Source organism: Apiospora hydei, assembly GCF_038363865.1.
Source record: "Apiospora hydei strain CBS 114990 chromosome Unknown utg000007l_segment0_segment0, whole genome shotgun sequence".
Taxonomy (NCBI): Eukaryota; Fungi; Ascomycota; class Sordariomycetes; order Amphisphaeriales; family Apiosporaceae; genus Apiospora; species Apiospora hydei.
The window spans coordinates 3,580,593-3,602,449 of NW_027117366.1; the positions used below are offsets into that span (position 1 = coordinate 3,580,593).

Below are 21,857 nucleotides of genomic sequence, written 5' to 3' on the forward strand. Positions count from 1 at the left end.
GGGACGCTTGCCCTCCTCCTTGGTCTGTCTCCCTGGGCTTGTTGTTACATCACGGTTCATCTGGTCGCCCTAGCCAAACCTTCCTGCCTTATTTAGGTACTCATGAGGCCGGACGAGGCTCTTCGTGTCACATCGCCTCCTCGATAGAGCAGCAGCAGCAGCAGCAGCAGCGAACGATGGCTTTCACATTCCCCATCGAAACTGGCCCTCAGTTACTGTTCGTCATCTGGTCGGTGCTCTTCACCGCGATGGCGATCGTAGCTGTGGGACTACGCCTCCTCGCCCGCCGTGTCGCCAACAGAAAGCTCGGCTCCGACGACATGCTCATGCTTTCTTCGTGTATAGTTCTCGTGACCTACCAGGTCGTGAGTATCTTAGGTTCGTCTACTCTGCCTTGATCGACTGGTTTTGTGGTATTGACTGTTTGCGCAGCCGTAGTAGTCGGGGGTATGGGCTACCATATCGACGAAATCGCGAACCGGTTTCATGTTCTCCCGCCATCCGAAATATTTACAAAGGTTAGCCAAGGGCCCCGCCGTCATCAGACTGTCCTTTCCTTGTTGCTGACTTGAGCGACGGCTCTAGTATCTACTCGCCATGCAGATGCTGTGGTGCTTCAACCTGACCCTGACCAAAGCCGCCATCTTGACTCTCTACACCAAGATCTTCACCATGCGGCCTTTTGTCATCGTTGCCAAGATAACGATGGTGGTAGCCGCTTTCTGGTAGGTCACACGCTGGACCCGACCGCTTAACGCCGATGTAAGGCTGACCACTTCGCACCTCAAGTACCACCATCATGGTAATAGGATCCATGTCTGTCTGCCAACCCGTCGCTTATTACTGGGATAAGACCATTCTAGGCGGGATGTGCGGGGATTACCCGGCCCTATGGACAGCCAACGCCGGCATCAGCATTGCCACCAGCGTGGTCACACTGGTTCTGCCTATACCTCACGTGTGGAAGCTCCAGCTAGACCGGAACATGAGAATCTCTCTGATTGGAGCCTTCAGCCTCGGATTTCTGTAAGTTCTCCTATGCATAAACGGCCATAAAATCACTTTACAACCATCGGTTTAATGGAGGGGTTGACTAACTAACTCTTCTAACAGCACATGTATCGCCGGAGCCGTCTACATCAGCATGATCGCTTCCTACGACCCATCCGACTCGACCTACAACGCGCTGCCGCTGATGCTCGTCGCCTTCGTGGAGCCGGCCATGGGCATCGCGCTCGGCTGCGTGCCGGTGATGCGGCCGCTCTTCCGGCGGAACGGCTACGGGAACCGTCGACACACTGGGGCCCTGAAGCTTTCGGGCCCCGAGTCGTCCGTCGTGTCTGCCAGCTGCCTGCATGCGAAAAACAACAGCTGCGAGGGCGTGGCGCAGCACGAGCTCAGCGCCATCACGGTCAAGACGTCTTGGACCGTGCAGCATCATGGCTGGGATAGCAAGTCGGACATTGGACGCGGCTGATGGGGCAACAGGGGTGGAAACAGGAGGAAGAATCGAGTTCCTATCTAGTTGTACGATATGATGTCACAGCGGGGAGTTGCTACAAAGCTCTTAGACGATCGCGCTGCATGGGAGAGAACACACACACACACACACACACGCCTTGGGCTTTTCCTTATCTTAAAAGTATTTTACAGGCAAGATGTTCGGCTCCCAAAACGCCCTTGAGGCCCGGAAGAACAGACCAGCACACAATTGCATTTTGGGGGAACCCGAAGAAATACCAAGGTCAGCTTCAAGGAGATATTTGAAATAGAGTCAAAGGTGCACGAAAACAAACCAGTCGTCCCTTTCTGTCGTCTCGGTAATGATAGTAAGCTTTCTACTTGCTCACCAGTAGTGTGTAAACATCTGGGGGCATGACCGTTGCTGTGTAAGACGGTCAAGACGGAACCTGTGCACCGACGACTGAGGCGTGACAAATGGTGGTTTTCGTCCATCAGGGTATCAAACGGTAGCAAGGTATCATCATTGCACTTGTAGAAGCCACTGGTGCCGTTGTGAGGAACTCTTCGACCACTCCAAGACCCTCGCTCGCTGTAAAGGTATTCAGGGACCAGATAGGGGTGAGCAATCCAACAAACAGAATTTGCTTCTTCTCGTCCTAGCTTCTTCAGCTGCATGTAGGCAGCTGTAGCTGAAAAGATCCTTAATGCATGACTTCAGACGAAGGCATATTTCTGCCGCCCACTTTCGGGAATGGGAGCGTGTGCGACCCGAGGGTGTGGTGAGAATCAGCTTATTAGGTTCAGCTAGCCAGGAGACAGCTTCATTTTTCGAGGCGGCATCCCTGACGCCACACCGGCCACCTGAAGCTTGTTCTTTGCCAATACAGCGATTCCTGCTTGCCGGGAAAGCTTGATCACGAGCCTGCCGCACCCTGATATGCTGAGTAGGGAATGCCTGCTCCGCTAAGCCGCCTCATAAGCAGCCACACAGCGCTGGAATGCAAGGTCTCTACGTCATTTGCACGGAAAACGCGGGACGCTCGCGGACGCCATGAGGCAACAAACACGACAAAAGCTGTGAACACCTCCCGGTGGCTTTCTACGGTGCTTTTCTCGTATTTGAGCTCGCCTGTGGCGGCGTCGTGTCGATCTTCGTTTGAACACACACACCCTTTCTGACTGCGGCTATGCGTGTAGCATCGGCGGAAGCAAGTTAGTATAAAGACCAGGGCAAACGACTGCCAAGAGTTTCCGATCATCATCTCGCATACCGAATCATTCTTCACAACGCCTATACTATCCCGGATCTACATTGTTACTCAACATTACTTGCTACCAAGATAATTGCCTACCTATATACGAACAACATGCGTCCCTTCACTATCGCCCTTTCTCTCCTGTTCGGCTCCGCCTTTACGTAAGCACCCCTTCCCCCTTTCCGGCTCTACTCGATTGAGACACTCAAGCTCGGGCACTAACATGGACCACAGCTACGCGGAAGATGCGGCCGTCAAGCCCACCCAGACCATCCCGGCCTCTTGCACGACGACGCGCCGGAATGCCATCGTGACCCACAGCTGCTACACGGCCACGGTCTACACCACCCGCAGTACGTCTTCCCCATCTTTCACCCTATCAAGCTCAGCATGCATACATTCTTTCACGGATGATGGCCTTTCTGAAATTGCCAACGCTGCTGCCTCCGCTGTTTGTTCCTTGTAATAATACTGACAAGTATGTGACGACAGTCGGCGGCTGTGAGCGGCTCGAGTGCCCCCGCGCACGAGGCCCGTCTTCTGCCCGCTCTTCGTCCTGGAGTCGACGGTCAAGGTCCCTTGCAAGACCGACTGCTGCCCCACCACGCCGACCACGGTCGTCACCACGCCGTGCCCGTCGCCGTGCCCGGAGTGCCCGCACCGGACCCAGGTCACCACCGTCACGACCGGCTGCCCCAAGGAGTGAAAAGGGGGTCAAAGTGGGGAGATATCGTGTGGGCAACGAACGAGGCGCTCTCGCTGGGGTCGTGTGGGCGATGAGTGCGGTTTCAAATTGGGAAAAGGGATGTCAGATGGGACTGGTTGGTATGGTGTACTGGTAGCCTGATTCTTCTAAAATGAATTGAGTTCCCGTACTTCTCTTGCATGAATTTGGTAAGAGCAAGGGCCTACTTAAAGGTTGAGTTGCGCCAAGTGATCGAGTATCTGCTACGGATGGCGAAGACGGATTTGAAATGCTGCCGCTCTGAAACGCAAATAATGTGCTGAAGTAACGACAAATAACGCATGCAATCAAATATCAAGAATACAGTAGTATATTGTTCAGAGAGAACAATCTAATCCTATCTATATCTTATATGTGTATGTTCTAGAGGCATCTATAAACACTCCCTCCGGCCTTTAGCACCCGAACTCGTGTTAAATTAAATCATGAACATTTAGTCTACCGAAACTGGCTTTACAACCCGCTCTTGGCAAGGAAGTCAGTCATGACCCCGAACGCGCCGGTGGCGTTGGGGTTGAAGTTGATGCCGTGTCCGGCCTTGGGGTGCACGGCGGCCTGGAACGGCTTGGCTTGGCTGAAGAGCTCCCGCGCCGGATGCTCGAGGAGGCCGTTGCAGTTGCCGTTGCAGTTGCCCAAGTCGACCTCTCCGGTCAGGATCAGCACCTACGAACGCACGTGAGAGATCAGATTAGCTTTTCTCGGTCCGTTTCGTATTCTCAAATCATCGTGGAGAAGGGTGGAGAAAAAAGGAGGGGGAATGTTACTAACAGGGCCGGTAAAATTGGTAGCCCCAGGGTTTCCGGAGGCGGACGGGAGAAGCTCGATGGCGGCCAGCGGCTGGGCGATATGTTGCGTGTACCAGAGAGCCTCCGGGTCGAAATCGGCCGGGTTGAAGAACGTGGCGACGTTGCCGTAGACGTCGGCAAACGTCAGGTACCCGCTGTCGAGGCCGGGGTACCTGCCGGGCGAGACCGAGTTGGCCATGTTGAGGCGAGCGCCCTCGAAGAACAAGGGAAGCTGGTGCCGTTGTAGCCCGTGCCGGTTAGGATGATGCCGTCCGAGAGGGACGGGTCCTGCTCGACGAGCGTGTGGGTCAGGATGGAGCCGAAGGAGTGGCCCACGTGCACGACTTTCGAGGGGCGGCCGAGCTCGCCGGTGTATTGGCCTGACCGCACGCTTTTGGTCAGGGGAGGCGAGGATGGCGAGGTGGTTCGAGGTTTGGGGTTCGGTGTAGCCAGAGACTCTGTACTGGGGTTAAGATCGTGTGGCTACTGCAGTCAAGAAGGCATGTGAGGGACTTACTTGGAGGACTTTCCAGTCCCGACTCTGTCGTACATGAAGATGGAATACCCCTTGGAAACGACATACTCCGCGAAGCTGTACTCGGATGTGTTGAGAGTCGGGGTCCAGTAGCTATAGAGCTCCAGCCAGTTTGTCAGAAGTTGCGTCTGGAAGTTTTTCCTGGCGGGCAGGAAGACAGTTGCTTACCGTCTATCATAACCAAGCCCATGGGTCGCGAGCAGGACCGTTTTCTCGTGCCCGCCTGTTGCGTTCTTGGGGGAACAGAACGTGGCGCCGATGGTGTAGCTGCCGGTGACATCTTTGGTGCCATTGAACGGGTTGAATGGAATCGTCGGGGGCACCGGTTTGCGTCGGATCAAGGACAAGATGAAGGCGGACACGTCGAAGTTGTTAGAGAACTTGGGCAGCCCCCAAACTTGGGCTTCCGTGTGAGTGGTGACGGGGATCTGGTAGTCAACGCAGTCGCCGATCCGTTCCATGGACTCGGAGGAGAGCGGATACGAAGGGGCACCCAGGGTCGGAGGCAGAAAAGGTGCTGCAGCCAGCAGCACCAGCAAGTGTCGGTATGGACTGAGCGGCAACATGATAGCGGCGAACAGAAGAGGGTTTCAAGGCAAAAGGGTGTTAGAAGGTCGGTGATAAGAGAGATCAGTGATTGCCCACAAGATGCGGAGAGCCCTCAGAAAAGGTTGACGATGCCCGGGGAATGGCTTCATCTTTTATAGTAATGAAATCTACTCGGTTTGATTCTTGTAACTGCCAAATAGAGCCTAGACCTGTAATTATTGAGCATACTTGTGATTCGCAAATAGCGCAGGTCACGTTCTGCTGGATCAACGCGTCCAGTTGTAAGCACTACCCATTGGTTGCAAAGGTCCTTTTCCCTGTTACGGATGGTTGCAGTACAGCTTACAGCTAGTATAGTAACAATCAGTTTGTTCAATACACTGACCGCATATATGATTTGGAATAACAGGTAATGTATTAGTAGGCATAGACCAGTTGACGTGCCTCAAGTAATAAATTCCCACATAGTAAGCTCTCCCAACTAGTCTGCGCCTGCTAGTACATTATCTACTATTCCAAATCATTTGGACGGTCAATGTGGGCTTATGGCTTAACCCAACTCCCAGCTCATGTGTTTCAAAGGGAAAACATAAGTACATGTGGGCATGGAATCAGCTTATTTCAAGAGATGGGGATTTGAGAGGCAGATCATAAGTGTTCGACAATGAGGCGGCACCACGATGTCTCTCCTCAGCCATGATATCACAGGGACGAAGCTTTCAGATTGTGGATCCGCCAAAATGCTCGAGGAAAGGACTCTGTTAATGTTGCCCACCAGCCCAAATGAGCGAGTAAAATCGATGAAGTCCAGCTGAGCTGCACTAAGTAAACTAGAGCCTGCTAAACACGAAAATCAACATCAAATAACACAAATCATGGTTTGGTGGTGTAGTTGGTTATCACGTCAGTCTAACACACTGAAGGTCCTGGGATCGAGCCCCAGCCGAATCAAGAATTTCCTTTTTGCTTTTCCCTTCGCAAAAGCGATAGCACAATACATTTCGTTCTTTACCCGTCCAATCTTTTTGATGGGTTGAATGATACATACCTTGTAGTTATAGGAATCCTCACATTTGGTTACCGACAGCTGACTGCGATTTCCTGTGAGTAAGAGCCAGCTTGAGCTAGTTCCAGGTAGGCAGTTTAGCGAGTACAGGGGCCTAATTGCGCCAAACTCAACAGATCGTGTCGGTCAGGATACGCCAACAACCCTCCGGCTCACCCAGTAATCAAACCCAACAAAACCGCGCTTCATTGCGCAATCGTGACCTGTATCCATTCTTTCGCATTTCTATAGGAGTCGATTCCGATGCCGGCCGCAGTCCAGAATGTCAAGCAGTTGAGAAGGGCGTGCGACCGGTGCTACGAGCTCAAAGCACGTTGTCAGCCTGTCTCTTCGGGGACCAAGTGTTCTAGATGCGAAAGACTTGGATTGGACTGCTCCACCGTCCGCCCCGTTCGACCAGCAGGACGGAGGGTGCAGAGGCGGCGACTCCCGGTTCCCGCCAAGCTGTCGGAGGAGCAACCTGAGGACATAGTCGCCTGGCTGAATGGCGCGTCCGATCTGCTCCCGGATGAGCGGGATCTGCTGATTTTCCTCCTAGGCCGCCCCGAGACCCTGGACTGCTATGTCGTGTGCCCAAGTTTCCAAAGCGCAGCGCAACAGGCATTAGTCACCCAGCTATCAGCATCTTTATCGACGGTCAAGGATGCGTATCTTGCGTTTGCGATTGCGCTGCAGCAGCTTGACCCTGCCCTTTCAATGGGTACCGATGACATCGTTCGGCATGCGTCATCCGCCATGGCAACGCTGCGCTCGCTCCCGGTCGCAAACAAACAAGACGCGGCCTTGTGCCTGACACTGGGGGCTGCGCTCGCATTATCTATGCACTCGACTATTGGCATGGGTGTTGCAGAAATCTGTCGATACTGCCTTACGACTACTATGCCATTCGTGGAGAAGTCGCTGGTGTCGGATGGACACTCCAAGTCGTGGCATGGCTTCATGGTGCTACTGGAGACAATGGACTGCCTTGTACATCGCCAGAGGCCAGCGACGAGACTCCAGGCCGGGACTGCAGAAGAGGGCGTGGATCGCCATTTGGGTCTCTGCTCAACTTTGCTGCCATACTACTACGACCTCTGTATAATCAGCCACTCGCTGGCCAGCACATCCAACACGGACGTCTTGGCCTTGCTACACAAGCAGCTGGACGGAATACATGCCTCAGTAGAAGCATGGAGACCATCTCATGCAGGTTCCTTTGCAGGCCAATTTGAGTCAGCGGAGATTGTCAGTCTCCTGGCTCAAGCCAAGGTCTACCGACTAGGCGCACTCCTCGTGAGCCACCGACTGCGACATGCGTTCGGGGAGCATGATAATGTGGCCGACATATGGTCTAAAGACATTCTGATGGAGCTGGAGATTGCACACACGATCACACGGCGACCCCTCCGATGTGTGACGCTGCCGTTCATGATTGCCGCAGTCGAAATCCGAGACCTCACCGCACGAGACAAAGCGATCGAAAGTATAGAAGAGTACGTCGATGACTGCTCCCCGGTTGTAAGGGGAGCGGCTGGGGAGTTCTTGCGTAGGATCTGGCGTGATCGAGACTTGCAGATTACATCATGCTGGCTGGACTCGATCCACAAACCTTGTCCAGTAATACATTCCATAGAGACAGCGTGCGCTGCTTAATGCATAGTATGCCGTATGGAATACACTCAAATACTCATAATACATATAATGTCTTCACATCGAGATTTTTTGACGGATTATACGAGTGATGTCTGCATATATTGCATGTCCTATCCACCCATCTATATCTCGCAGCAACCTCCGGGTGACAGCATGCTATGTCGATGGCCACATATTTGATTGCCCACTAGTTTGCACCCTTTTATTCGGTGTCACCGCCAGCATCCTCAGCAGGAATGATCCAGTCGTCCTCATTGTATACCAGAACGTCGGGGTTCCAGTAAACTACGGACTTGACCGCAGCCAAGACAGCTTCCTCGTACGGGTAGACAGTTCGAGGGGGAGTATTATCCATGAACTCATTACTGCAGACACAAGCCAAACCGTCAGTATACCGTACACAGGACGCATATGAAAAACGAAACTGTCTGCCTGCAAATAGACCATAATATCTCAGTCAGCGAGGAACTTACATGTTGTCCCGGATGACAATCTCACACTCCTGGCGGATCATATCTTGCTTCTCATCGGGAAGCGAAGTAAATGCGGCCGAAGCCGCAAGGATTGCATTCAGAATGCGTCGAGCCCTTTTGCGCCGCTCATACAGCCGCATCGCGCGGAATTGCAGCTGGCCCGAAGTCTGGGCTCGGGGGATATTGTCGGCCATCCTTATGCTGAAACGGTATTGGATTATTACCAGACTATCATTTTGCGACGACGACGACAGTGTACTTACGGTGAAGACCGCTTCTAGAGGACTCGTGTACTAGCAATACTGCAACTTTGACTTCGTCAGGTCCCTATATCGTGAAGATATATTAGTATGAGGAGCCATGGGGTTCATTCTGTGAAGCGTACCTTTGGGAGTCTGTGTAACCCGCAGAATACTGATTTTTGGGGCAGTAGATGTGTTGGGTTTGAAAGGGTGTGAAGTTTTGGGTGCTCAGGATTTTGGATGGTCAGAATTTTAGATAGTAAAGACAATGCGAAGTAAACAATCACTATCTAGGCGAACAATACAAGCTCTGGAGGGCCAGTACCGGTCTGGCCTGACTGTCGAATTACCGGGTTTTCACTTGACCCTCACGAGATCCTCGACTTGACCCTCATAGAATCCTCGATTCATATATGGCTGAACGCACCGTATACAACTTCCGAGGAACAAATGTATACTGCCCGCCTAAACCTCAACAGAGTAAATATGGGTATCACGGTCCCTTACTTATATATAAGTATGTGACATTGTCTGGGACAACATACCCATCTTCTCCACATCCAAGCAGTGCAATTTGCTGTTGGTTGAATTGTCACCTTCGAGGCGTCCTCTGAAGTTACATGGATAACAGTGTAGCCCTTTATATCATATTGTTGTTACCAGGAATTATTTACCACGTGCTTGATGACTACGGTGTACAGTCATGTCGTTTCCGCTCACACTCATTAGTCCTCAGATATACAGTCATACGTTTGTTTGGCGCTAACTATCACAGTTTGCATCTCTACATGTGACCCAGTAGTTGAGACAGGTCTTTTGAGAGTGATGAGTAATTTGCTTCTAATAGAGATGTCTTATTGACCAGATAGCTTCAATCTTTATTGATGGTTCCATCAAGCACCGCCGCTGTGCTCATCAGTGCCTCATCTTGATGTCTGTATCCGACCAACTGGACACAAACCGGGGCGTGTTCGTAGTCCTTAGCACCGGTGTCTGAATAGTATGTTGTGTTAGTCGATTGAAGCCACAGCTAAACCGAGGAAACGCTGGTATTGTCACTTACATAGACTGTAGACCCTCGCATCCTCCGTCCCGAACTTGGCGTTGCTCACGGCATCCGCCGCATCTTCCTTGCGGACGTGGTCGACGGGTATGACGATGGCGGGGTAGTCGAGATAGTTCCACAGGCCGGTGTAGGTGATGGTTGACCACTTGTCCAAAGGCACGGCCGTGTGAGGCGCCGGGGCCATAAGGATCGCATCGAGGCCGTTATCGCGGAAAAGGGACAGGTAGGTTTTGGCCGCCTCGCCGCGGCGGACGTTGAGGTCGAAGAAACCCTTCAGGGTGGTGCCCGGTTGCAAGAGAAGAGACTCGAGGGCTTGGAGAGAGGGGACAAGGGGCTCGCCGGTTCGACCGAATTGCTCGAAATAGTACTGTGAATATGAAAGCAAGGGTTAGACCACACCAGTGGGAACAGAAGGAGAATAAGAGTGTTATTTCATTCTAGCTTACATCGCTTCCGGACAAAGTATAGTAGCTGAGGAGGTCTTGGTAGATTTGTCCGACTCCAGGCAGTGTGATAGGTACGAGCTCGATGTCGTCCCTGCTTCCGAGAAGATCAGCTGCTTTCTTCAGGCCACGCCGGATCGGAGGCGTAGGGGTATAGAGGCCGTCGTTTTCCACGAGGCCGATTCGGAGACGCTGCTCCTTTGCGGGGTTGAGATTGCTCCAGGGCAGGGATATGACGGTGCTGTCGTACTTCCAGGTCCCTGCCTGCATGACGGTCCGAATAAATAGAGCGATGTCTCTCATCGAGGTGGCCAGGGGGCCGGCTGAAGACATGACCCCGACCGTGCCTGGAACGGTGAGATCGCGCACACCGCCGTGGGGCACGACCCCCACGCTTGGCCGGAGTCCATATAGCCCGTTGCATACCGACGGGACGCGGTTGCTTCCGCCGATATCAGTGCCCACGCCAAGAAGGCTGCCGCGAAGCGCGATCAGGGCGCCCTCCCCGCCGGTGCTGCCACCCGCCGTCAGGTGGGTGTTGCGGGATTCAGCGTGCGCCCGAAGACGTTGTTGTCGCTATCGCCTGTCATGATAGACTGAGGTAGGTTCGTCTTGCAATAGAGAACGGCTCCGAGGTCGAGCAGTAGGGCGGCAAGACTGCTGTGCTCCTTGGCCGGATCGTTGACGTAGCAGGCCAGTCCGGTCGATGTATCTTGATCCTTGTACGCGAAGCTGTCTTTTAGGGAGATCGGGAGCCCCCAAAGGGGAGGGAGAGGGTCGCTCGGGTTTTCGTGTCTTTTGGAATCAAGTTGGCGGGCTCGTTCGATGGCTTCGTCGAAGAAGATCTCGGTTAGGCAGTTGACCTGTTGCTTCAGCTATGATTCTTTGGTGTAGGAGAGACATGGCTAGCTTACCAGTTGTTGGGCAATGGCGGCCCTCTTGCAAAAGGCTTTGGTAACTAGTGCGGCAGAGAAGTCACCAACTTGAAGCTTTGCCAGTAGATCAGTGGCATCGTATTTGGAAGTAATCTCGCATTCGGCATCGCTCAAGGCTCCGCATGTCGTGGGAATGTCCAGTAGGCAAGTGGCATCTTTGAAGGTCTCGAGAGAGATCAGCCAGTCCTTGGGGATCTTGCTGTTCCTCTGAGCGACTTTCTCGGCAGCAATGGCTTTGTAGTCTTTCATTGTGGAAGATGTCGTGAAGATTTCACTATTCTGAGCTTGTAAGAAGTGATCAAGGATGCACACACAATCATCTCAGGGGGATTGTCGCGTCGCCGACCCCCTATTTATGCATTTTTAAAACTGTGTGGGGCCTACTTTCCACATCCGTTCGCTGACCGTTGAGACGAATCGAACACACGGACAACCTCCGGCCAGGTTCCTGTCAATCTTCCGTACAACTCTCCGGTCAATCCTCCGGGCAACCCTCCGGTCAACCCTCCGGCCGATGGTGAGAAATTAGTGGGCCGTTGGCACGCTAGGGATTAGCGAGCTGATGGACTATAAGCTAATTGGATATGTGATTGGGTGAGAATCTCACATTAGAATATGTCGAGGAATACTGTTGACGTCTGCATTTTGTTTCCTCTTGGCACTAGGAAGTGGGCCTGAGGCATCTCGCCGAAAAGGGGTACCGAGATGCGTACAAGGTAGGTATGGAGAAGCACAAAGAAAAAGCACACTGTTGAGACGCCTCGAGCTTACTCAGTAGCCTCAGCATGGGTCTAATAAAAAGACAAAGGCGTATAATAAGCACCCGTTATCCATGCTAGCTAATGTTTTCATCTCGGTGAACTGTTTCCAACACAATGCTATCACAGAAAATATTGAGCATGATAGTGACAAAAGAATACTGCAAAAGAATAGGATGCTTCAAGTCATCTCTGGATGGATTTTTATGGGAAATATGTGCAAACTGGTTTTGGGGTAGGTATCAGAGGCAAAAACGGTAAGGCGTCTTCATAAAGGTTTCTATGCATACCTAGAATAGCCAAATACATCATATTGTGTCGGACAAGCCCATCATAAAAGAAACACTACTTTCGTTCAAAAAGGAGCTCGGGGTGAGATATAATGGCTGAAGCCAAGTGCTACCTGGAGATCTACTCATGACCTACTGACACTTATATACCAAGACTCAGTGAGGTGAGCGAGACAGGAGAAACGAAATTGGCCTTTTGTCGAGCATATTATGATCTGCTGGTACACAGTCTACCCCTCCACTGTCCTCATAGGTCACCAGAGTACTGCCTTATGCTTGCAGCACCAGAAACCCGGGAATATCACGAACCTGGGATGACAGGATCGTAACCACCACTCCCGCTGCGTCGACAACTGCCATCATGCTGCCGACTGCCACAACCTCTGACATCCGGCAGAGAACAATACGGAGCACTGAACCCTGCCCCATGTCGGTGACGTTCTTCACCTATTTAAAATGGGCTGGAAAATTCTTGCTTCTCTTGCCACCATCTCGTCTGAACAATAAACCAGCCGAAGAAACACCCTCGAATCCTACCCAACACCACCGCACCGCAATCATGGCCTACCAGTCCCGGTTCTTTGCCACGGACCACAGTATGTATTCCTTCCTGCCCGCCCACTAAATCTAATTATTCCCCGTTGGCAATGAAGCTGACACGTTCCTCTTCTTCTTCCTAGTCTTGATTGCGACGCTCACCTGCATCCTTGACCACGACACCTGCAAGGCCATCCTATCCGAGACTGCCGACGACAAGATCCAGGACTGCATCGACGAGGGCAACAGTACCACCCAGCTGCTTAACGACGCGTGGGAGGCCAAGCACGAGACCGAGCCTGATGAGCCGATTTGGATGTGGTACAGCATCGTCTACTACAAGATAGAAGGTATGTACTACAACACCTGCAATAATCTCACATCATCCCTTTTCCAAAGAAGAAGAAGAAGAATAACCATGCCATGTGATACAGAGATCGTCAAGAAGCAACGCCCCACTGCTCTCTCTCCCATCGCACGCCCTTTCGTTCCTGCCTCGACTATTCCGTCCCCCTCTCCCGCTGGCAAGAGCAATGAAAAGGTCAAGATCGAGTCAGCGGCCGTTCCAGAGAGAAACGGCGAAGAAGAGGACCTAGTCATGCAGAACTTCATGAAGAGATGCGAGTCGGGTAACGTCCGCGTCAGCAAGAGTGAGGACAACTGATGGATGTACATTGAATGGAAGGCTACCAAACTGGTTCATTGGTCTAATCAGGATCAATGGAATACACCCATCAGATACCATACCTACTCGTCACGTCACGTGATCAGTGCATGTACAGTCCTAAGTTGTTTAGATGAATGATGACACTGGTCTTATTATTGTCACAATATCGTCTCCTTCCTCGCAACTGAGAATTTTCTTTTCTTGGACCAGTGATTACACTGAAATGGAACAATGACTATGCATTCCCTCATGGAATGTATTACCCAAGTGTCGTTTCGACTGCTGTGGAGGAACACTGACTCAACTAATCATGCCAACTAACCAAGCTGAGTACATAGCAGAGACTGTCCAAGGCAAGTATTCGGACGGTTCTTTCATAGATTTGTGTAGAACGCACACCTTACTACCCCAGGCCGAATAACGGCCCAATTGTAGGAGAGTGTAATAAGCTTCGCATCATAACAATATATTCGTCACCGGATATCAACGGGATATCGTACATGACCAAGTGAGCTGCTCGGAGGTGGACTTCAGCGACGCTGAAATCCCCAGAAGTCAGTAGGCTGCCCTAATTACTGAACAGCCTCGGGATGGTTACCAACGGGACGAAAATCCGGGGTATCTTATTGGGACTCGGTAGTCGGGTGGGTCGAGATCTGATGTCACCGTCACATCGTCGCAGGCCTACCAATGGATCGAGAACAAGCTTCTGTCAATGCTACGTGGGCATAACGGAATGGACGTACAGACATGGGATACCCGAACAACCCGTAACCTAAAGCTTCTCTCAAGGTACGGAGAGATTAGGTTGGCATAACTCGTGCGCTGGATTCCGGGCTTCCGTGGCCCTTAGCGTGGGAGATCTTCATCTGCTCCAATCTTCTATTAGCACTAGCAGATCCGATGCGGCGACTGCGGGCGGACTTTTACTGCTACGCCGACCGCCGTCTCGCTGTCTTTGCGATAGCGAGCAAACGCGGAGGCTAATGAGCGCCACCAACGAGGTGACTGTAAGGAGACAAGCTTTGACTAAGGAGTGGCTAAAGCTTGTCTCGCGCTTTCCCTCCTCACCACATGCCTGTTTCCCTCATGGCTGACACATTGCCCACCTCGGCTGGGCTCCACCCGCCTCCAGGATCTCCAACGAACCGATATGAAGACCGTTTCCGACGCTCAACAATAGCCCTACATTCGAGCTGCGCTTATTCTGAGGCGCTCGGATACAGCACATCGCGGAGGTGGGATCCCCAGGATTCGGTTCGGCTTCCTCGGCAACAGGCCCAAACCGACCGAAAGGATCATGTCATTTCTGATGAATAGAGTTACTGGTTTGACCCGTTTCGTGTTTTAGGACGGGCCGGTCCTCAATGGCGCCTCCTTACTCACCATGTAGATCTTCAGATGGACTCCCGCCCAATGAGGGAGCGGCTTTGGCTTCGCTTTTCGAACGGAATGCCGAAACTAACCCCTACCGATGCCCCAAGACCGCCGTCCGAACGGAGAGCATAAATATCCAGACAGGGCAACCTCCCAATACCGCGGCACTGGAATCTCGAGACAGAACTATATGCACCAACCCATTGGTTCACTATTAATTCCTTCCATATATCCTAACCAAAGAATACGACTCACACCCTGTCATGGCTACTACCAGAACGCACGAGCCCGTTTCGCCCAATAAATACACCAAAAGCCCCGGCGGCGGCAAGAGACTCATACCCAACATTGTCGACAAGATTGCCAGCCAAGAGCCCCAGCGAGAATGGGCACAGATTCCCGTCTCGTCCGACCCCAAGGATGGCTGGAAAACCGTCACCTTTCAACAGTTCGCCAACGCCATCAACAGATGCTGCCACTTGATCATTGAGCGGACCGGCCAAGCGGCCCCCGGGACATTCCCTACGGTGGCCTATATTGGCCCCAACGATGCACGCTACCTGGTAAGTATACCCATCTGGGCCCGGCACGTGAAGCCACCGCACGACGTAGATCCGGCTAACGGTACTTCTAGATTATTATGATAGCTGCTATCAAGACTGGACGACAGGTATGTTCAGCCCCCCCCCGGACGAGACTCGAGTCAGGTTGTGTCCTTTCGTACTCCTGTGGTTAACCTGATGTTCTAGGTCATGTTCGTCTCCCCCGGAATTCGCAAGAAGCCCAGTTCAACCTGTTCGATAAGACCGGTTGCAAATACATTGCCTTTCCAGAATCCCACAAGAGTGTCTGCCAGCCCCTGCTGGATGTACGTCAAGATATGAAAGCCATTCCCGTCATGCCTCTTGATGCGTACATGGATGAGACGGCGGTGTCACATTACCCCTTCGACAGGACCTTCGAGGAGGCCGAGTGGGATCCCATGGTCGTTCTACACACCAGCGGCAGCACCGGCCTCCCGAAACCTATCATCGTCCGGCAGGGCATGTTCGCTCTGGCCGACGCCTGGATGGACGCGCCCGAGTTAGATGGCATGAAGCCTCTTTGGAGTGTTTTTGTCAATGGAGCCAAACGTCATTATTGCACAAGTAAGCAAATTCCCCAACCCCCACTCGACACATAAATGAGGCTAACACAGAAATGAAAGTGCCCCTGTTTCATGCGGCGGGTCTTTACATGTCCGTCTGGTTTTCTCTGTACTACGGGAGGCCTATTGCTCTCGGTATTGCCGATAAACCGCTATCTTCCGATCTCGTCGTCGAATCTTTGAAGAATGTCGATGTACAGGCTGCAGTCCTGCCTCCAGCTATCCTGGAAGACATGAGCCTGGACGACGAGGCGACGAAGGCGCTGGCGAAGCTACACGCCGTAGGATTCGGCGGAGGTTAGTACTACTCATCAGACAAGGCAGTATAGATGCTTTTGAACTAATAACTTGGCGTAGGCAACCTGGCTCAAGAGGCGGGTGACCGGCTCGTCGAGGCTGGCGTGCGCATCGTGAACGTCATCGCTACTACCGAGTGAGTTACATACATCCTCGTGCACTTTACAACAGCCGAAACTAACAGAATTTCAATGCAGGTGTAGCATATTCCCTCTCTATTGGAATGAGAATCCCAAACTGTGGCATTGGTTCATCTTCAACCCGAACATCTGCGGCATCGAGTGGCGGAGGCAGAAAGGAGAGACGGACGACGAGGACGTCTACGAACAGGTCTACGTCCGAAGGCACGCAGACCCCGGCGCGCATATCCAAGGCTACTTTTACACATTCCCCGAGGAAAATGAGATATCGACCAAGGATCTGTACACGCCTCACCCAACGCTTCCGCATCACTGGCTCCATCACGGGCGCGCTGACGATATAATTGTCTTCTCGAACGGGGAGAAGTTGAACCCTGTCACTATTGAGGAGATAGTAGAGGTAAGTGAGAGTATCCTTCGGCATCTCTCAGGTTTCATCTGGCACTGACGACTTGTTTTTCGAACAGGATCATCCGCAGATCAAGGGCGTCGTCGTCGTAGGCGCCATGCGTTTCCAGCCCGCCATGATCATCGAGCCTGTCACGCAGCCCGAGAACGACAAGGAGCGCCAGGAGCTGATCGAGAGCGTCTACATGACCAAGGTGCAAAAGGCCAACGAGCAGTCCGTCGCGCACGGCCGGATCGACCGCGATCATATCATGATCGCGCGCCCGGACAAGCCGTTCCCGCGGGCGGGCAAGGGGACCATCCAGAGGGCGGCGGCGGTCAAGCTTTATAAGGACGATATCGACGAGCTGTATGATAAGGCGGATCAGGCATCCGAGGCGAGCGCTCCGACGTTGGACGTAGCTTCTGAGGATGCGCTAGCTGCTTCGATCGTGGAGATGTTCCAGTCGCACATTGGGGCCTCCAAACTCGAGCCAGATGCTGATTTCTTTTCTGCTGGTAAGCTTTCATGTTCTATTATCCGAAACAAGCTGCGAAATCGATCGGGGATGGTATCTGATCGAGTGGCAATATGTAGGTATCGACTCGATGCAAGTGATCAAAGCCTCCCGCATCCTCCGAGCCGGCCTAGCCGTCGCTCTGAGCCGCGACATCCCCGCCGCCGACCTGACCACGCGCGTCGTGTACACCAACCCCTCCCCGCGGATGCTAGCGCGCTACATCATGCAGAACATCGTGGCTTCCGACGGAGCAAGCACCGCCGCCAACCCCGAGGCTCAGCACCAGCGCGACATGACGTTCCTCTGGGACAAGTACACGCAGACCCTGATGCCGAAGCCCGCGACGAAACGGCCCGAGGCCTCCGACACCGACCAGACCGTTCTTATTACGGGCACGACGGGCATGCTCGGCTCCTACATGCTCGACATCATGGCCCGCAGCCCGCGCGTGCGCAAGATCATCTGCCTCAACCGCCCGGACGACGGCGGGGCCGGGAAACAGACGACCGCGATGCAAGAGCGCGGCCTCGACGGCTCGTACGGCGGCAAAGCCGAGTTCCTGCAGATCGACGCGTCGCAGCCGAACCTGGGCCTGAGAAAGGAGGTCTACGCCCGCCTGCAGCAGGAGACGGACCGGGTCGTGCTCAACGCGTGGCCGGTCAACTTCAACATGCCGGTCCTGTCCTTCGAGCCGCACATCCGCGGCGTGCGCAACTGGGCCGACTTCGCGGCCACTACCAAGAAGCGCGCCGCCGTCGTCTTCGTCTCGTCCATCGGCACGGTCGACGGCTGGAAGGCCAGCGGAAGCGCCGAGGTTCCCGAGGCGCGCTTCGAGGACATGAGCCTCGCGCGCGGCGGATACGGCGCCAGCAAGATGGTCGCGAGCCTCGTGCTCGAGGACGCGTCGCGGGTCGGCGACTTCCCCGCCGCGGCGATCCGGGTCGGGCAGATTGCGGGGCCCGAGCGCGACGCGGGGGTGTGGAATCGGCAGGAGTGGCTGCCGAGCATCGTGGCGAGCAGTCTGTACCTCAAAGCGCTCCCCTCGGACTTGGGCGGCGACGGCGTGGATCGCGTGGACTGGACGCCCGGCGAGCGGATCGCGAACCTGGTGCTTGAGGTGGACGGGATCACGCAGCCTGTCGAGACGAGCACCATCAGTGGCTACTACCACGGCGCGAACCCGTCGGCGACGACGTGGGCGGCGCTGTCGCGGGCGGTGCTGGAGTACTACGGGAAAGAGCGGCTGCCGGAGACGGTGAGCTTCGCCGAGTGGGTGCGCCGGCTCGAGAAGACGCAGGAGGAGGGCACGGCGAACCTGGCCAAGAACCCGGGCGTCAAGCTGCTGGACTCGTACCGGCAGATGGCCAAGCACGGTATGGGGGGCATGGTGATTGATATGACGCGGACTAAGAGGCAGAGTCCGACGATGCGGGGGAGCGAGGCGATTACGCCGGAGTTGATGAAGCAGTGGTGCAAGCATTGGGGGTTCTGATGACAGGAGATTGGATGATGAATCTGGATGGGTATCATTTCTGTCACTCGCTTCCGGGCAGCTTAGGTACTGGGTATGTCAGAATGTAATGAATGAAAAGTCTGCTGAATTCAATTGATCATGTTCAGAGGCCCCTAGTGTATGCGCTGTATTTGTTAAACGCCGACAGCACCCCAGGACTTGAATTTCCTTTGTCAGACTTTACCTTTAGATATGATGTAAAGAGGCGCTATAGAGAACATGTTGGCACTCTGAGATTCAGGAGGTGGACATCGAGGGGGCGCAGTATAGTAAGTAGACGATGAGGGTCCCTAGTATGATCGATTCCTATACACAGAAAACAAGGGTATTGTCTTTTTCCAATTGCTGGACGTCCTGTGGCTCACCCCTAGTTGTAAAGGGCCTTCTCCTTCCTTTGTTGTGGTCGGCCCAACCAAGCCCGAGACGCTTTGTCCCCGGACAATGCAATACAGCGATACCACAAAGCAACAGACACAGCTCCGAGTATATAGCAACACTTTCAAATGGCCAATTCACCGTCCGTTCTAATCTGGCCGAAGATCTCCAGAAATCGGCCCCTTATTCACGCAACCCACCATGGCCCAATCACGGTCCACCCCCTACAACGACATCGGCATCTACCTCCCCTACCACAACGCCGGCCACGGCAACCAATGGGCCCACGACGAGAAGCTCTACTCTGAGGGCTTCCTTCTCGTCGAAGCCGTCTCGCGCAACGAGTTCGTCGTCCAGTCCCTCGGCAACGGGAAGCTGTACCTCCACAAGCTGCTCGAGGGCGGCGGCCAGGACTTCGTCGGCCCGCGCCCGCCCGAGCTCAAGGTCTCGACGAGCCCCGCGGGGGCCGGGGCGAGGTTCGGGACAGGGTACGCGAACGACCCGCAGAATATTCCGCCGCCGGACCGGTCAAGGGAGCCCGGTTGGTGGCGCGCCGAGGACTCGGATCACACGGCGATGACGGATGCGACGCAGGGCAGTCGGGAGGATGAGGAGACGGAGAACGGGGACGATTATGAGGATGCGGATTGGATGCCGGGGCAGGAGGAGAAGGGCGGGGATGTCAAGATGCGCGGGGGCGGAGGTAATGATGATGGCGAAGAGAAGCCATGGTGGCACGACATCATGGCCGAAGGCGAAGAGGACGAAGAAGACGATACCGCCATGAACGAAGAAGAACAAGCAGCAGCCGAAGCCGCGGAGCGCGAAAGCCGCGACCTCGAAGTCCTCCTCCCCGCCGACGAAGAATGCTTCGCCAAACTCATGTTCTGGCAAAGGCTGCAAGAGTCCCCCGTCCCTGTCTACTCCCTCTACTTCGAGCACAGCAACGGCGGCACCCTCGCCGGTCTCCGCGACGCCTACCGCGCCACGAGCCGCCGCGTACCCGAGCACTTCATCTGGCATGTCGCGGCGCAGCTGGGCGAGGCCCTGGTGCATTTATATAATGAGACCGTGCCGGATGATGAGGACAGCGAATTCCCCTTCGCTTCCGACTCGGAGGCTGAAGAGGATGTGGCGGGGGGCGAAGGAGGAGAGGAGCGCAAGAGGCACATCGTTTACCATCGCGACCTCTTCGCGGGGAATGTCGCGGTGCACTACCGCAGCCCCAAGGGCGGCCCCAAACCCCGCGGCGAGCGCACCAATGCCTTCCCCGAGATCCGCCTCAGCGGGTTCGGCCGCGCCTTCATCGAGGGCGACCCGATTAAGCACGTCCAGCCCCGCGCCTCGGACGACGGCGACGCCGAGGATTCGTCGTACCCCGAAGAATGGGAAGACGTCGCGGCCTTCGGCACCATCCTGCGAGAACTCGCGACCACGCACATCATCGCCCCCACACCGAAGCGAGCGACAGCCACGTCAACCGCATCCGCGTCGCCTGCGCCAACAGCGTCGAGTACGGCCGCAGCAGCGCCCGGTACGACGCCCAAGCGCGCCCGTACACCAAGGACCTGATCAAGGTCCTCGAAGCCTTCGAATGGGCCGGCATGCCCGAGCACCCCGAGCTCCGCCTCCGCGACGCGCGCGCCGACGGGACCTTTGGATACCAGGACCTCCCACCCATGCGCTGGGTCGCGGACACGCTGCTGCTCATGGCGCGGCGCATGGTGCAATTCCAGGACCGGTGCATGTCCTGGGGCGCCAGCAGCAGCAAGGAAGACCCGGAGGCGCTCACGTACCGGAACCTGGACGTGTCGTGGACGAAGCCGGGCCGGCTGATGCCGTTCGTCTGCGGCGATCACACGTCCGCGCACGGGGTCGCGGAGCTGAAGCGGGTGCAAGCGCTGCTGGGGCCGTGGGACGGGATGCGCGGCAAGCCGTACGAGTTCGTGAAAGTCAACTTCCCGTCGCCCAAGGTGTCGCTCGTCGTCAGTGCCAGGAGGAAAGGGGTCACCGAGAGGGAGAAGCTGGCGCCACATCTGGAGGCGGCGTTGCGGGAGCCCTTAGTTGCTGCTGCTGCTACTCCCAGTGGTAGCAGCCCCGACAGCGACGAGAGGAGTGGTAGATTGAAGCGGGCGAGGCATCACTAAGGCGGCTTCTGAAATTATATGAAGTCATAACTATTGAAGTCAAATCAGGATCAGTAGAGTTGCTCTTGATATTGAGCGGTAGAAGGTAGTGTAATATACAATATGAGAGACTGCATCCAATTGTGAACCAACATACATGCGCGCTCGTTTGATTTAATTCGTCGAAGCGCAATACCGTCAACAATGGGAAGTGAACAGATCGACGTGACCTGTAATTCGTCTTACGACCAGAGTCCTTGATAGCGACAGCGCTGCTTCCACCATGCTATGTAGTACCACTGGCATAATGTTTATTCCATGACATTTAATAGTTACCCAGTCGAACATAACGGCTATCCAAGAATGGATAGAACGCCCAATTAGACAGATCGGGAACCACTTGGTCGTTCATGAAAAGTATTGTGCCAGAAGCACTATTCTCGCCATTAGTGAAATAATAAAACCTGGTACTCCGACACGTACTGCAAGACAGTGTCCTTACATATCGCACATTCCAGCATTCAACCT

General features: G+C 54.3%; 9 protein-coding genes across 9 annotated transcripts; 6 read left to right on the forward strand and 3 right to left on the reverse strand.

Moving 5' to 3' along the window:
* Positions 1–176: 176 nt before the first annotated feature.
* PG997_010248 (uncharacterized protein) lies at positions 177–1,477 on the forward strand (the record flags this gene model as incomplete). The annotated part of the gene is made up of 5 exons (XM_066814563.1): positions 177–378; positions 433–518; positions 586–725; positions 790–1,026; positions 1,114–1,477. The coding sequence occupies 5 exons, from the start codon at positions 177–179 to the stop codon at positions 1,475–1,477; spliced, it is 1,029 nt and encodes a 342-aa protein (XP_066666525.1).
* A 1,466-nt stretch (positions 1,478–2,943) lies between these two features.
* PG997_010249 (uncharacterized protein) lies at positions 2,944–3,426 on the forward strand (the record flags this gene model as incomplete). The annotated part of the gene is made up of 2 exons (XM_066814564.1): positions 2,944–3,073; positions 3,227–3,426. The coding sequence occupies 2 exons, from the start codon at positions 2,944–2,946 to the stop codon at positions 3,424–3,426; spliced, it is 330 nt and encodes a 109-aa protein (XP_066666526.1).
* Positions 3,427–3,918: 492 nt separating this feature from the next.
* Positions 3,919–5,351, reverse strand: PG997_010250 (Alpha/Beta hydrolase protein; the record flags this gene model as incomplete). The annotated part of the gene is given in 5 exon segments (XM_066814565.1): positions 3,919–4,128; positions 4,234–4,423; positions 4,438–4,713; positions 4,768–4,926; positions 4,954–5,351. The coding sequence occupies 5 exon segments, from the start codon at positions 5,349–5,351 to the stop codon at positions 3,919–3,921; spliced, it is 1,233 nt and encodes a 410-aa protein (XP_066666527.1).
* A 1,292-nt stretch (positions 5,352–6,643) lies between these two features.
* PG997_010251 (uncharacterized protein) lies at positions 6,644–8,035 on the forward strand (the record flags this gene model as incomplete). Its single annotated transcript, XM_066814566.1, has 1 exon — positions 6,644–8,035. The coding sequence occupies one exon, from the start codon at positions 6,644–6,646 to the stop codon at positions 8,033–8,035; it is 1,392 nt and encodes a 463-aa protein (XP_066666528.1).
* A 202-nt stretch (positions 8,036–8,237) lies between these two features.
* On the reverse strand, positions 8,238–8,702 carry PG997_010252 (uncharacterized protein; the record flags this gene model as incomplete). The annotated part of the gene is made up of 2 exons (XM_066814567.1): positions 8,238–8,400; positions 8,509–8,702. 2 exons carry the CDS (start codon positions 8,700–8,702, stop codon positions 8,238–8,240), a joined length of 357 nt encoding a protein of 118 aa, XP_066666529.1.
* A 919-nt stretch (positions 8,703–9,621) lies between these two features.
* Positions 9,622–11,476, reverse strand: PG997_010253 (amidase; the record flags this gene model as incomplete). The annotated part of the gene is made up of 5 exons (XM_066814568.1): positions 9,622–9,743; positions 9,814–10,183; positions 10,263–10,835; positions 10,886–11,134; positions 11,174–11,476. Coding segments are annotated over 5 exons (1,617 nt in total), but the record flags the coding sequence as incomplete, so codon positions are not given.
* A 1,325-nt stretch (positions 11,477–12,801) lies between these two features.
* Positions 12,802–13,443, forward strand: PG997_010254 (uncharacterized protein; the record flags this gene model as incomplete). The annotated part of the gene is made up of 3 exons (XM_066814569.1): positions 12,802–12,838; positions 12,923–13,129; positions 13,214–13,443. The coding sequence occupies 3 exons, from the start codon at positions 12,802–12,804 to the stop codon at positions 13,441–13,443; spliced, it is 474 nt and encodes a 157-aa protein (XP_066666531.1).
* Positions 13,444–15,086: 1,643 nt separating this feature from the next.
* Positions 15,087–18,807, forward strand: PG997_010255 (thioester reductase domain-containing protein; the record flags this gene model as incomplete). Its single annotated transcript, XM_066814570.1, has 8 exons — positions 15,087–15,386; positions 15,458–15,530; positions 15,573–15,971; positions 16,031–16,267; positions 16,328–16,403; positions 16,465–16,807; positions 16,875–17,313; positions 17,393–18,807. The coding sequence occupies 8 exons, from the start codon at positions 15,087–15,089 to the stop codon at positions 18,805–18,807; spliced, it is 3,282 nt and encodes a 1,093-aa protein (XP_066666532.1).
* A 597-nt stretch (positions 18,808–19,404) lies between these two features.
* PG997_010256 (uncharacterized protein) lies at positions 19,405–21,350 on the forward strand (the record flags this gene model as incomplete). The annotated part of the gene is made up of 2 exons (XM_066814571.1): positions 19,405–20,737; positions 20,791–21,350. The coding sequence occupies 2 exons, from the start codon at positions 19,405–19,407 to the stop codon at positions 21,348–21,350; spliced, it is 1,893 nt and encodes a 630-aa protein (XP_066666533.1).
* Between the last annotated feature and the right edge of the window lie 507 nt (positions 21,351–21,857).